The following is a 14,571-nucleotide window of genomic DNA, read 5'->3' as shown; positions in this document are numbered from 1 at the left end:
TTGTCAGAAAAGGATCTTACTCCAACATGGTCTTAACAACATTGTCATCGATCAAAGATGGTCGCCCAGAATGTGGCTTATCAGAAAGGTCGAAATCACCTGTTTCGAATTTTTCAAACCATCTTCTGCATGTCCTATCAGAAACTGTACCTTCGCCAAACACTTTCAATAAGTTTCTACATGCTTCTGTAGCATTTCTTCCTTGTTGAAATTTGTAAAAATATAGTAGCCATGGGTATACTATCGCTTCACACATAAGACTAACGTGAATCAACTTTGTTTTAGTTAATTTGCTATGTCAGTATGTATACATTAAGTGATAAAAATAGAGAGGCACATATGCGCCAAATAAACATGTGCTTGTGTTGAAACGTTGTGATAGAAACGGACAGAACTTTCCGGTAGACCTTATATATAAGCTATATGTATGTATACATATGTACAGGGAAAAAAACCTGGAAATAAGAAAATCTATGTGCCAAATTAATGGTGATTCTCTCAGGGTTGAGACTGGATAGGATGAGAATATCAAGAACTTTCACTACTTAAATTTGTATTTTTCTACATTTTGCCTTTTTTCAATGTTCATTGATTACTTGTGTAAACAGAAAGAAAAACTGAACATTTTCATGAAGAAGGCTCTGGAATAAGACTAAACAAAAGTAAATCTAGGCTTTTAAGAAAAATACCCTCATAGAGCTATTCTTCGCTGAATTGGTTAGAACCTGGTATTAAAGGAGTCATGAATATAGTTTCTATCATTTTGGGGGAATAACTGTCTGTCATAGCTTTTATGGGCATTAACTATCCCCTTAACTTCAGACTTCTTCCAAACATGTGCTATTAGAATCAAAATAATTGCCAGATGAAAAGAAGCCCAAACAGTTATTTTCAACTGGCTGTTGGACTTTTTCACTGAGACTTTTTTGCCTTCCAAAAAACTCAGCCTGTCTAGTACCGAATTAATTAGTTTCTCACCAACACCTCTCCCTAAGCTTCTCTGTTTCCACCCAAATCTGCATTTCCCAAGTCTTAAACCAGGGGTCAGGAAACATTTTGGCTGAGAGAGCCATGAACGCTACATAGTTTAAAATGTAATTCCGTGAGAGCCATACAAAGACCCATGTACGTTATGCATTATCCAATAAAAATTTGGTGTTGTCCCGGAGGACAGCTGTGATTAGCTCCAGCCATCGCAACCATGAACATGAGCAGTAGGAAATGAATGGATTGTAATACATGAGGATGTTTTATATTTTTAACGTTATTTTTTTTTTATTAAAGACTTGTCTGTGAGCCAGATGCAGCCATCAAAAGAGCCACATCTGGCTTGTGAGCCATAGGTTCCTGACCCCTGCCCTAGACAGAACTTTGATTCTACCTTTGTCTTTTCTGTCATATCCTCTGTATGCCCAGTCCTGCTTATTTGATCCTGCAGACTATGTCACACACCCAACCTCTCATTTGATAGCTACCATCTTGGTCTACACCAGTGGTAGTCAACCTGGTCCCTACCACCCACTAGTGGGCGTTCCAGCTTTTATGGTGGGTGGTAGCGGAGCAACCAAAGTATAAATAAAAAGATAGATTTAACTATAATAAGTTGTTTTATAAAGATTTATTCTGCCAAACTTAGCGAAAATCCGACACAAAGTACTTGGTAAGTAATTATTATTATATGCTTTAACTTGCTGTAACTCTGCTTTATAAATTTTATAAAGTAAAGTTACTTCCCTACTTTATAAATCACCATTACTGTGGAACCGGTGGGCGGTTAGAAAATTTTACTACTAACAGAGATACAAAAGTGGGCGGTAGGTATAAAAAGGTTGACTATCCCTGGTCTACACCCTATTTCCTACCACTCAATGTCTTTGCTTTTCATGTCTTTCCTCTAGTCCAGTGTTTCTCAACCATTTTCCCTTAACACAGTCAGGAGCTTTCTTAGATTTCCCTACCCCTGACCATCACTAACCCTGAAATGTTAATGCTGCAGATATACTGTACATCTGTTTATGTGATGTGGACCTTCAGGGAACCTCAAACTGTTGTCATATCAAAGACCCCTCCCCAACAAGACCCATTTCTAACCCCCTGAGAATTTGTGCTCTTCTCAATCTGTATGGGGCCACCAAACTGGCTGGCGGCTCTAAAGCAAAATTGTGGCCATATCACTGCCTGGCTCAGAGAGGTGCGGCAGCTTCTCCCTCCCCTAGGAGATCAGAGAACACAGATGAAGAACCGGAGCCCGGCCCGTAATATGATAATCTGTGCTCAGTCAGCTGTGGTCAGCACCACCCTTTGTCCTTCCCATTTGAATCTTGCTCTCCGAAAAGCTGCGCCCTCCCTATTTCCACTGTCAGTCCCTGAAGCACTCGCTCCTGGCATGCAGGCACAGGTGACATCGGGTCTGCATCAGATTGGTGTTGTTACTGATGTGCTGGTTCTTTGGAGAGGCTTCTCCTCCGATTGTTCCAGTTCCAGGTTACGGTGATTTCCTGTTGACCTTCAACTCTGCACCTGGTCCACCTTCCCCATTCCTCATCTCAGTGAAGTCATATTCAGACAATTTCCCAAATTAGGAACTTTGAAGTCATGTTTGACTTCTACCTCTTCTGAAATTCTTACACCGTTACGTCCGAATTATTTTCAGTTCTGCTTCAGAAATGGAACTCAGAGCTAATCCCCAACAGTTTATAGGAATCTTACAGTGTTAGGCTAGGGAAGGTATATGCTAATTTAAAAAAAAAAAGATCTAATCTCTCTCTACCTGCCACTGCCCCTTCCAGGTGGGACTGGAGGAAGGGCACCCGGCCGACCTCACTGGACTTCACATCTCACCACTCCAGCCACCCCGCACACTGACGCGCTCATTCTTCAAAACAAGGAAAGCTTATCACCACTTCCCCGCTTCACAACCTCTGGTGGCCACACAGCTGCTTTCAGACTGAAATCCGAATTGCCTTGGCTTAACAAAGACGCCCTCCCCACCCGGCTCCCAACTACTCTGGTGCTGACGCTGCACTCCCCACACCCAGAACACTCAACCTATCACCGGTCTCTGAAGCCTACAAGCCCTTTCATGACTCCGTGCCCACAACACTTTATTTCTGTGTCTATTATTATTGTGCCTAAGATGTTCTCTTGTAACTAGTCTGTTGCATGCCTGTTTCGCCTCTTAGACTTAGGGCTGCTCTGCTTGAAGACGAGGAGTACAGCTCCTTGGAAGGCCCCGAGTCTCGTGTCTTGAGCACAGTGCCTGGCACAAAGGAGGCACACTGTAAATGCTGGACGACTGAATGAGTGAACTGAAATGTAGAGCACCATATTGTTTTTGAAGTGTGATGTGGAGTGACAAAGACACTAGTCTTTGAAAAGCCAGCTGAAAACAAAAGTTAGTCTACTTTTTTGATTCTCCACTGCATGATATGGATTATAATGGGGTGTTTGGTAAAATTCTATAATATTTATTTGGAAAAAGTTGATTTCCTGTTCTGTAAATGGGCTTTCCCTTATCAGTGGCAAATTCATTCCCTGGCTCTTTGTAGACCTACTTGTGTCAGACCCTGTGCTAAAGACTAAGAAGGCCAAGGGTGGACGAATAGACAAAACGGACCTGGTTATGATCCTCACCAGACTTGCTGTCCACAAGTTAGTGACAATAGTTAAGAACATAAATACCTCCCGAATGTTCTGCTGCTCCATCTCGTGCCGCTTGATCATTATTTTCCGCTTGAAGAAACGACAGTTTTTGTCGTAGTACAGTCTCTGCTGAGTGAGAAGGTGAGCTTCCTCTTCGGCCTGTGTGTGCTGCAAGTTCTCTTTATGCTTGGATATCCGCTCCTGCTTTTCTTTCTTGGGTGTGCTATGGTCCTCATTCATCTCCTTCACAAGAAAAAAAAGGGGGGGGGGACCATTGCAATGGTGGGTTAAATTATTGGAAAGCAAACGAGAATGTAAGGACAGAAAGGCTTGATGTTGCACCCCCCCCATACACACACATTTTTTTTTTTACCAGTTAAATGACTATTAAGTGAGAGGGAGACTTGTTAGTTTCCAAGTCCCTGACCTCACAACTCTCAGAAATTATCTGTCCACCCATTCAATCAAATACATTTACTGAGTTCCCATCGTGTGACAGGCACTGTGCAAAGCATAAGGACACAATGGTGACCAAAAGAACATGCTATCTATAATCATTAATCAAAGAATAACTGCTTTGAAGGTGAGTTCTTGGTTCTATAAGACTGTTTAATAGAAAAGTCTTGGACCTTGGTCAGAATTAAACTGAAATTTGAAAAACCATAGGCGTTAAGCAGTCAACAAAAAGGAAAGGGAAGAATATGCAGGGTAGAGGAAACAGCATATGCAAAACCTTTAGGGTGGGTAAACTGAAACAGGGTATGTATGGTCAAAGAACTGAAAGGCCAGAGCATGGTAGAGAGTCATGTCTGAGATGAGGCTGGACAGATAACCAGGACTGTTAAGAACACTTATCTTTTTTTTTTTTTGTATTTTTCTGAAGTTGGAAACGGAGAGGCAGACAGACTCCCGCATGTGCCTGACTGGGATCTACGCAGCACGCCCACCAGGGGTTGATGCTCTACCCATCTGGGGCAATGCTCTGTTGCAACCAGGGCCATTCTAGCGCCTGAGGCAGAGGCCATGGAGCCATCCTCAGCGCCCGGGCCAATTTTGCTCCAATGGAGCCTTGGCTGCAGGAGGGGAAGAGAGAGACAGAGAGGAAGGAGAGGGGGAGAGGTGGAGAAGCAGATGGGCGCTTCTCCTGTGTGCCCTGGCCGGGAATTGAACCCGGGACTCCTGCACGCCAGGCTGACATTCTACCACTGAGCCAACCGACCAGGGCCGACACTGATCTTTAGGATAGGAGAAATGTGTTTTACGTGTATGTGTGTGTTTGTAGGAATCATAATGAGATACAGTTCAAAAAGATGACTTGCTGCCATGTGGGAAATAGAATAAAGAAGGCCAGAGTGTGTCCCTGGAGACAGCCAGGAGGCCAGTGCAAAGGTCCAGGGGAGAGATGACAGTAGCTTAGATAAAGGAGATGGTGAAAAGACCAAGGGAGGTAGTAGACAGGTTTTAAAGTCAGGCGGTAACTCTGTAAATGTCATTCATTTGAATTTTAGGGAAAAACCACTTATATTTTCAAAAGGACAAAATGCATAATTATTCCAGCCCATATGGGTAGAGGGAAGAAAGCAGTGAATCAGAACAGCTAAGAGAATGTTAATCCACGGGGAAAGAAGATGACCACTTTTAAAGGAAGTACAGCGTGCTCTTCTTCGTTCTTTCTGTTCCTATGGATGAGCCTGACATACACTGTTTGGTTAACGACTCACTCAGTGAAATCTCCTTTAATTGCTAACACCTATTTTATGAAATGTTGTGTTCGATGCAGACATCACACATCACTTAGATTATTTTTGTACTTAGTCAAGAAGTTCTTGTAAATCAGCTTTCCTGTGCCAATGAAGTCTTGGTGAAATATTAGAATCAACAAGAGCATGAGCCGTTTCCAGCATGGAGTAAGTTGGGATCACAACAGGAAGGCCGGTGACTCATTTCTTGATGCTATGACTGCACTACTGGGTTTGGCATTACCCACTACACTGCACATCCAAATTCAAATATGATAATCAAAATTCACTCCTAAATCAAGAATAAGTTCTTTCTGGACCATCCATCATTCTGTATTACCCACATCCCCGTTATCGATCAATAGCGGGGATAATGGAGATTGTTCTGTCATCTCAAGGACAATACTTTTCAAGTCAAACAGTATCTAAACAGCCATGCCACTTTAAACAGTATGAACTAAGCTTTCCTTCATGAGGAGTAATATTAGCTTTGCATGGAAAGGCTGTCTCAAATTGGGTGTAGGCTTGTTTTTCTTCATAAACGTGTTGAAAGACTTCAAAGTTTAGGCCTGTAGGCTCTTGCACTCATAAATCTGAGTATGGTGAACCAAAAATAGCCTTATGCCTGAAGACTGGGTATGGACTCTGAATGCTGCTCTGTGGGAGAACCTTCCAAAGGCGGAGTTCACACCACTTCCAAATACCTTGGTATTACAAAAGCTCAAAATGGCGGCTGCGGTCATACTGTACAGCTTCCACAGTACCAGTAACACAGGGCATTAGAAATGAGAATGCATTTGCAGCTGAGAAAATTTCTAAAGTCCCTATTGAAAAATCAAGGTTATCTCTGATCCAGAAACATCCTTCTGTTGTGATGTACTAATTAGGCTCGAGCGACAACTAAGAGAAACTGGAGACAAGTGGAACCTTCTTACTTGGGCGATTTTTCTCTACAGCCTGGTTTTCTAGACCTTCGGTGTCAGAGAGCCTTCCCATTCTGGCCGTGTGGAGTAAATACAAATTCCTGTCAAGCCCAACAATTATCAGTGACTTGGGTCGGTGGGGCAAAAGATCCCAAGGCCTCACCCCCAATCACTTGCTTTTACCACTTAATTAAAAAAAGAAATGGAGAGGAACCTTGCTAAGCCCCCATATTGTTAACTCAGAGGCTGACTCAAACACGAGTTCACACACCAGACCAATGCCCCATACTGCATTAAATCTTAATACACTAATAGTCGACAAATAAGAAATACTATGTCTTATGAGAAGGAACGTCTATGGAACTGGAGGCAATTCACCTTTCAGTACCGGTAAAAGGAGAACTGAGGAAATAGGAACTTTCAGATCAAATTGCAGTTCCTCGGGAGGCCTCACTACAGCCACTAGTGGTCTTCAACCAAACGGCCAAGAATTAATCACTCATTTATCACATACTCACATGTACCAGATGGGATGCAGTTATAGGCAAAAAAAAAAAAAAGAAAGAAAAAAAACACAAAACAGTCATGGGCTCTGCCTATATTGCTTACCAGCCAGTAGGCCAGGAGGAAAAACAGCTCACAGAATCACTAAAAATGTCTAATTAAAAACTAGTGTTATGGCCATGGCTGGTTGGCTCAGTGGTAGAGCGTCAACCCAGTGTATGGAAGTCCTGGGTTCCATTCTTGGCCAGGGCACACAGGAGAAGCACCCATCTGCTTCTCTACCCCTCCCCCTCTCCTTTCTCTTTAGCTCTCTTTTCCCCTCCTGTAGCCAGGGCTCCACTGGAGCAAAGTTGGCCCAGGCGCTGAGGATGGCTCCATGGCCTCCGCCTCAGGTGTTAGAATGGCTCCAGCAGCAACAGAGCAACGCCCCAGATGGGCAGAGCATCACCCCCTGGTGGGCATGCTGGGTGGAACTCGGTCGGGTGCATGCGAGAGTCTGTCTGACTGCCTTCCCGTTTCCAACTTCAGAAAAATACAAAAACAAAACAAAACAAAATAAAAACTAGTGTTATGAAACCAGACATTCCTATTGTGGTCAAGGCAGTCAGGAAAGGCTTCCTGGAGGAAGTGATATTTAAGGTACTAATAAACAATCCTACATCCTACAAGGAAGAGGAGGAGAAATAAACAGCAGAATTGTGGTAAGGGGGGGATTGAAGTTGAGGGATGGGAAAGCATGTTGGTGGATGAAACAGCAGGAGTAAGGACCTTGAGAAGGGCAGAGCTTGACACACTCTGTGGCAGGAGCAGCAAAGAATTGGGGGTGGGGTAAGCAGGTGGGGAGAACACGGTGTGAGGTGAGACTGGAGGGGAGGCTGAGAGCAGACCATGTAGGGGCTTCCAGTATTTTGTTCTATTTTAAAAGCAATGGGAAGCTAGTAAATGTTATATCCATGAGGTGATATGACTAGACTATGTTTTGAAAAGATCACTCTGGCTGAAGTGTGGAGAATAAGCTGGAAGTAAGGAAGAATGCTTAGAGTTAGAGCAAATGGTTCTTGAAGTGTGTTGCCTGGACCACCAGCATCAGCATCATCTGGGGACTTGGTCAAACTCCACTCCAGGGCCACTGAATCGAAAATCTAGGGGTGCATTAGCGATCTGTTTTAATAAGCATTTCAGGTGATTCTAATGCAAAATTTGAGAGTCAATGGGTTAGAGCAGTGGTCCCCAACCTTTTTTGGGCCACAGACTGGTTTAATGTCAGAAAATATTTTCATGGACCGGCCTTTAGGGTGGGACGGATGAATGTATCACGTGACCGAGACAAGCGTCAAGAGTGAGTCTTAGACGGATGTAACAGAGGGAATCTGGTCATTTTTAAAAAATAAAACATCGTTCAGACTTAAATATAAATAAAACGGAAATAATGTAAGTTATTTATTCTTTCTCTGCGGACCGGTACCAAATGGCCCACGGACCGATACGGGTCCGCGGCCCGGGGTTTGGGGAACACTGGGTTAGACTACATATAAATATACTGATCACAATGTAAGATGAATCAAATTTAAGTTCCCACCATTCTAATGGCAAATTGGTGACTACAAGTATTGGTACTCTTACCTCTTTTATTTTTTCCTTACAAATCTTATACTGCTTCTTTTGACTGTCTAAGAAAGTTGTCAAGTCTTTCTTCTGCTGGGCCAAGATCTGTTGCTGAAACTTCTTCTCATCTGCTGCAGCTACCTTTGCCTACACAAATAACAAATATGATCTTGGATAAATTGTTTTTCACACATAATTCAACTATATGTATTCTCCAATGCATTTAAAAAGCCCATAAATGCTGAATAATGTCATGTTTGTCAAATAATTAATTAAAAACAAAATAAGGAAATGCCTGTTCTGATTTTCCTGCATCTTAAAAAAATATGCAAAATTTTACCATTAAAAATATTCCCAATTATGGGCAAAAGATGAAGAAAAACCATAAACAGACAAAAAATACATGAGATGAAAGGCGAGCTAAACTAAGAATTAGAATCAAATTTTTTATTATATTCTTGGTAGCTGAAGGGCTATATTATAAAAATGGACAAATATAACTGGCCAGTTTTATTCCAAGACTCTTAATTATTTCAATTATCAAGTTCCCCAGTGGGGTCACCTCTAGTATAATAACAAAAGCTGGTAACATTTGATTTCTTAGGTAACTGTTATAATCCACAACAGTTACACACCAGGATATTTTGGGGGCTCCTAAGTGGACTGAACACAGTCCAAATAAAAATAACCCAATAAATATTGGTACCTGAAAGTGACCAAATCTAAGTTGTTGAGAACCATTCAATGAAGCATGTATGTAAATAAGGTGCTTATCCTTAAGTACGAAGAGGACTTTTTATGTATCTTATCTAACATTTAGCATTCATTAACAACAGTTCTTCCATGAGGAACAATTGCCTCCACATATTTATGAAGTCAAATTCCCAAGAAAGAATCTGACCAGCTTATTTAATCGACATCGTCCCTGTCTGTGCTGAGGTTTTCATGCCAGACCGTGTTGTGGATGGATGGCTGTTAGGGGGATGCTTCTTCTAAGCTCTGCAGTTTCCTTTCACATGGAGAGTGATAGCCTAATCACTGAAACACCCCTGGCACCCTGTCCCCAGTCACTCCATCCCCAAGGAGCACATGTTCACCCTGCTTTTCCACACTAGGTAAGTCTCAGGTGGGGTGGCAGGGAAGACAACTGGTTTAGCACTACTAGTGCCTGGATTGGCTGGGCTGGTTCATTTTGTTCAGTAGGACGAACTCATTTTCCTTCAGACATAAATTACTGCTCCTATCTAACATTTATCAGCAATAAGGGTGATATTTTGACTCTCTATCTGCCTTACCCTCTTGTCTGTTTTGAAAATTAGTTTTAGAGCCTAACTGCGGGAGAGAAATGTTCTCTAAACACTCAAGCAATAGCCAGATTAATTACTTGCTGCAATTGGTCAGGCGCCTAAACGTAATCCAATCATCCATAGGCAGGGATTATCTCCGCCAAAAGGGACTATTTTATAGAGCAGTGTGAAGAGGACTGTGGGTGTGGCAGGCACAGTAACGGACTTGAATTGTGCCAGTTTCCACAGGATAGAAGCATTGTTTTTTTATTTTTAAAAATTTTACCTAGACCGCCAGCAAGGGAATGATGCTCAGAATATAGGTGTGTAGACAAGAATATGATACATACCATAAATTACTATTTTAACTTTTAATGATAACTTTAAGTAGCCCATTAAACCATCTGCACACCCTCCCAAGCAATATTGTTTGTTTATCGCCAAAAGTCACACCCCTCCTGCCTCCTGCAACCACGATGCCACTGGCGTGGCGTGGCTGTGGCACGCAGGCATGCGTGCACATACTGACCTCCTTTTCTATGATAGCCACTTGCTTCTTGGCCAGCTTCTCCAGCTCGATGGACGAGTTGTTGGCATGCGTCTCCACCTCCTTCTGGAGCTTGAGGCGGTGCTCGTCCATCTCAGCCTTCAGCTTGTTCTCCAGGGCGATCAGCTGCTTCTGGTGCTGGCGCCGCATCCGCTTATAACCTGACATCTGTTCCCGCAACTCGTTCTCCTGCTCATGCTCATGGATCTGCCGTGTAACCTGATTTGGGTTGGGGAACAGAACTCAGGTCACCAGGTTCATGAACGGCAAACTATCAGGAGAAGGAGAAGAACCCTTTGGCAGAGTTTTGTGTATCACTGTCACCATCAGTGTACCTATTTCCTGAACGCTTACCTGTACCAGGCCCTGTGCTGGGTGCTCTTCATAGATTTTATCTCTAATCCCAAAGACCCTCTCATTCACTCCGTCATGTTATTCATCCATGAGGAAGGCGTTACCACTCCCACTTTATTTTTATTCTTTATTTTTGTGGCAGAGACAGAGAGAGTCAGAGAGAGGGACAGACAGACAGAAAGGGAGAGAGATGAGAAACATCAATTCTTCATTGCGCTTCCTTAGTTGTTCATTGATTGCTTTCTCATATGTGTCTTGACTGTGGGGCTTCAGCAGACCAAGTGACCCCTTGCTCGAGCCAGTGACCTTGGGCTCAAGCTGGTGAGCCTTGCTTAGACCTGATGAGCCCGTGCTCAAGCTGGCAACGTCTGGGTCTCAAACCTGGGTCCTCCGCATCCCAGTCCAACGCTCTATCCACTGCACAACCACCTGGTTAGGCACCACCCCCATTTTAGATAAAGAAATTGAGACTTGAGAGAATTAACTCATTCAGTCAAAATATATTTACATGTTTTTGATATATCATTATATACAGGATGTGGGCAAAAGTAGGCTTACAGTTGTGACTTTCTCTTTAGTTAATAAAGCTGTTGCAATAATCATAACCTGCATGTCTTCTTCTATATGAACAACTATAACCTACTTTTGCCCACCTCTGTATACGCTCTCAAGGTCACATAGCTAATAAGAAGTGGAGTAGGGATTCAGACCTATTTCTGTCTCATTCCAAAGCCATGCTATTTCCATTATACCAGGGTTTCTCAACCTTGACATGATTGACAATGAACCGGATAGTTCTTTGTTGAGGGCGCTGTGCCGTGCATTGTAGGATGTTTGGCAGTATCTCTGACCCACCCACTAGGGTCCAGGAGTACCTCCCAAGTCAAAACAATGAAAAACGGTCCCCAGACATGGCCAAATGCCTCCTAGGGGGTAGGGTGCACAATCACTCTGATGAGAATCACTGTACCATATCATACTACTTGTTTGTTAAGAATCATATCTCTAGCAGTCACAGGAATCTTGAATATCCTTTCAAAAATAGTTTGAACAAGATTGATTTCCTATTCTTAATATGAATCGAGAGAAAAAGAACTCTCTCTCCCTTTAAATCATCTGTCTCCCTCCTCCCCTCCTTCCCTGCAGAAGAGATGTTAACAAATTACAATACATCTCCTTGCCTCCTAAAAAGGGAAAACATTCCTGTGATCTTTTGGATGGCTACTTTTCTTAGTAGTTTTTTCTTAACTCATTCTCAAGTGAATAGCCAACAAACTAAAGATTGCAAATGTGAATTCTGATATCTCGTTTCTATCTGTGAATCCTTTTCTGATTTTCTTTCCTTCAATTTATCACCCCTCTTTATTTTCCTGTCAGATTGTCTGTCAGTTCCTTCTCATGTTTCCTATTTTTAAAAAAAGAATTAACTTACAAAATTCTCACTTTTGTTTTGTTTTTCACAAGGTAATTTAGTCACTCCTATCTAATATAAGCCACTTCTCCTCAATCTAAACCTCACACAAGTTCTACTGAAAATTTTCATGCTGCTATTAATCCTGTCTACTATTTTCAGTTTATGGGTCAAAGTGTATTCTGTACAAAGAACAGTTTGTTTCTTTGCTCTTTTTAGAAGGTATCCCTACATATTAGACTGAGTCCTTACTATCAAGAGAGTGTTGTTCTGTAACTGGATAGTATTATCAAAGTACACCATTAGACATTAGCCGAACTTTGAAACCTTTTCAGCAGAAACTAGTGCTTGGTTTCATATTCATTTCTCTTTTCTAGAGGATAATCCTCTTTAAAGGATGAGGAATAAGAGTAGGTGATATTTCAAGACCAAGAAAGAATATCATCACCAAAGAGGCTACTAACACTCTAAAGATTATAAATAATCTATTTTGCCATCACAATTATGGATTTTCTAATGGACTTAAATCATGATAAAAAAGAAAATATATGTGTGTGTTTCACTTCCTCATGCTTGTGTCTTCCTGAAGTTCAACTGTAGTAATTAAAAACAATTCCAATCATCAGAAGGGATACCATTTCATCCTTTCTAAATTCACTTGTTTTTCAGACAAATATAGCAGTAAAGTGTCTGTTGGAGGGTGATGAGTCTGAGAGATGTTTCATCTGTGTACATATTTTCTCCTATGTTAGTATTCCTTCTTCAATCAGATTCCCAAAGCTGGGGCATGGCACACTCTAAAGCTATCATAATACACTTAAATTTACCAGCAGAATGTTTGACTGGTTTGTGGTCAATAAAATACAGTGTGGCCATTGGCCTAAACAAGGCAGCCTAAGGATAAAACAGAAATGAGTTGTGTCAAGAACATTTTTCTAACCTCATTGGTGGGTGAGTCCTTGTGGAAAGGGTGGTCCTACTGCATAGCAGATCATACAATTATGTGGCAAAAACAAATTACAAAGCTCAACATGCTAGCATTGGACATCATTAAATTATAGGAGAGATACTTTGCTTTTCAATGCATCTCATAATTTGAATAATAACCTTCTTAAATTCCTAACTAACATCACCTCCCATTTGTACAACTAAACTTTCTAAGTTTTAAAGTCATTGTCTTTTTAGATAAATATAACAGTACTGAATTTTGTACTTCCATGCTTGAGCTAGATAGATGAATGTAAATAAGAGTATAATCAGATGTTTCTTATGTGAAGTCTAACATAAAATTTATTTTAAAAAATTTTACAGGCCCTGACTGGTTGGCTCAGTGGTAGAGCGTCGGCCTGGTGTGCAGGAGTCCCGGGTTCGATTCCTGGCCAGGGCACACAGGAGAAGTGCCCATCTGCTTCTCCACCCCTCCCCTCTCCTTCCTCTCTGTCTCTCTATTCCCCTCCCACAGCCGAGGCTCCATTGGAGCAAAGTTGGCCCAGGCGCTGAGGATAGCTCCATGGCCTCTGCCTCAGGAGCTAGAATGGCTCTGGTTGCAACAGAGCAACGCCCCAGATGGGCAGAGCATCGCCCCCTGGTGGGCATGCCGGGTGGATCCCAGTTGGGCGCATGCAGGAGTCTGACTGCTTCCCGTTTCCAACTTCAGAAAAATACACACACAAAAAATTTTTACATATAGTTATGTATGCCTGTGTGTTTTTAGTTTACACTTTGTGTTTTATGAAGAGTATTTTGTAAAAAAATTTTTTAAAAGAACTCATATATTTTCTTATCATGCTTTATGATTTACAGTGTGCTTTCTCATGTAATTTACCTATTTATTATAAAGCCTGGGATTTGAACTAAAGGTCCTATGGTTCTGAAATTGCCTGAGGAAATTCATATCACCAAGGCAGAAATGAATGAAACTTTCTGTTATAAAGAAATGAAGGCAACCAATACCCAAAATAATCAAAGCTGAAAAGAGTGGTAAGTCCAAGGTACCAACCAAATAAGTCTAAAATGAGAGGAAGTTATAAAAATGTAGGGACTGGAATTTTCACAATAGAGGTCTCGAAAATGTGATCATCTGAAAGGGAGCAGTTTTATCTTGCACACCCAGAAGGTTGCGTGGAGACAAATCTCATTCCATCCTTTAGTATATATCTGACCTTGGGCAATTTACTTAACCTCTCGAAGTCTCTCAGTTTTTATAGTAAAAAGGAACTACCCCTACGATGAGATCACGGATGAGATGACACTTGTGCTAGCAAAGTGTCTGACACATAGGAAATGTTCACTAGATGTGGCTTCCCTTCCTTCTTCTGCCAGACTCTGATAATTGGCCTCTTTTCCCCTCCACTGAGCATTTCAAGAAATGGGGACACAGATCAGAAGAAGTGGTCTAGGACAAGGGGCACATTTAACAACAAAACTGTACTTGTATTGAGGCTGTGGATTATAATATAAGTATGTATCATTTCTGAATTTGAATTATCAACTATTTTATATATCTGGAATAATATGTAAAAAATAAGAAACCATAAAGGAAGACTGAATTTTTTTCAGA

At 41.7% G+C, this 14,571-nt stretch overlaps 1 protein-coding gene across 3 annotated transcripts in view; it reads right to left on the bottom strand.

Annotated features, from left to right (window-relative positions):
• The window catches only part of TAOK3 (TAO kinase 3), a 163,246-nt gene that overhangs the window by 16,677 nt on the left and 131,998 nt on the right, over positions 1-14,571 (bottom strand). For all 3 annotated transcript variants that reach the window (XM_066370802.1, XM_066370803.1, XM_066370804.1), the window contains 3 exons: positions 10,229-10,465; positions 8,432-8,560; positions 3,682-3,885 (listed from right to left, as the gene is read on the bottom strand). In XM_066370802.1, the coding sequence (XP_066226899.1) occupies positions 3,682-3,885; positions 8,432-8,560; positions 10,229-10,465 (570 nt within the window). The remainder of the gene's footprint in view (positions 1-3,681; positions 3,886-8,431; positions 8,561-10,228; positions 10,466-14,571) is intronic.

This window comes from Saccopteryx leptura, chromosome 2 (genome assembly GCF_036850995.1).
Source record: "Saccopteryx leptura isolate mSacLep1 chromosome 2, mSacLep1_pri_phased_curated, whole genome shotgun sequence".
NCBI lineage: Eukaryota > Metazoa > Chordata > Mammalia > Chiroptera > Emballonuridae > Saccopteryx > Saccopteryx leptura.
The sequence above is the reverse complement of the archived record's forward strand: the minus strand, read 5'-3'. Positions and strand labels throughout refer to the sequence as shown.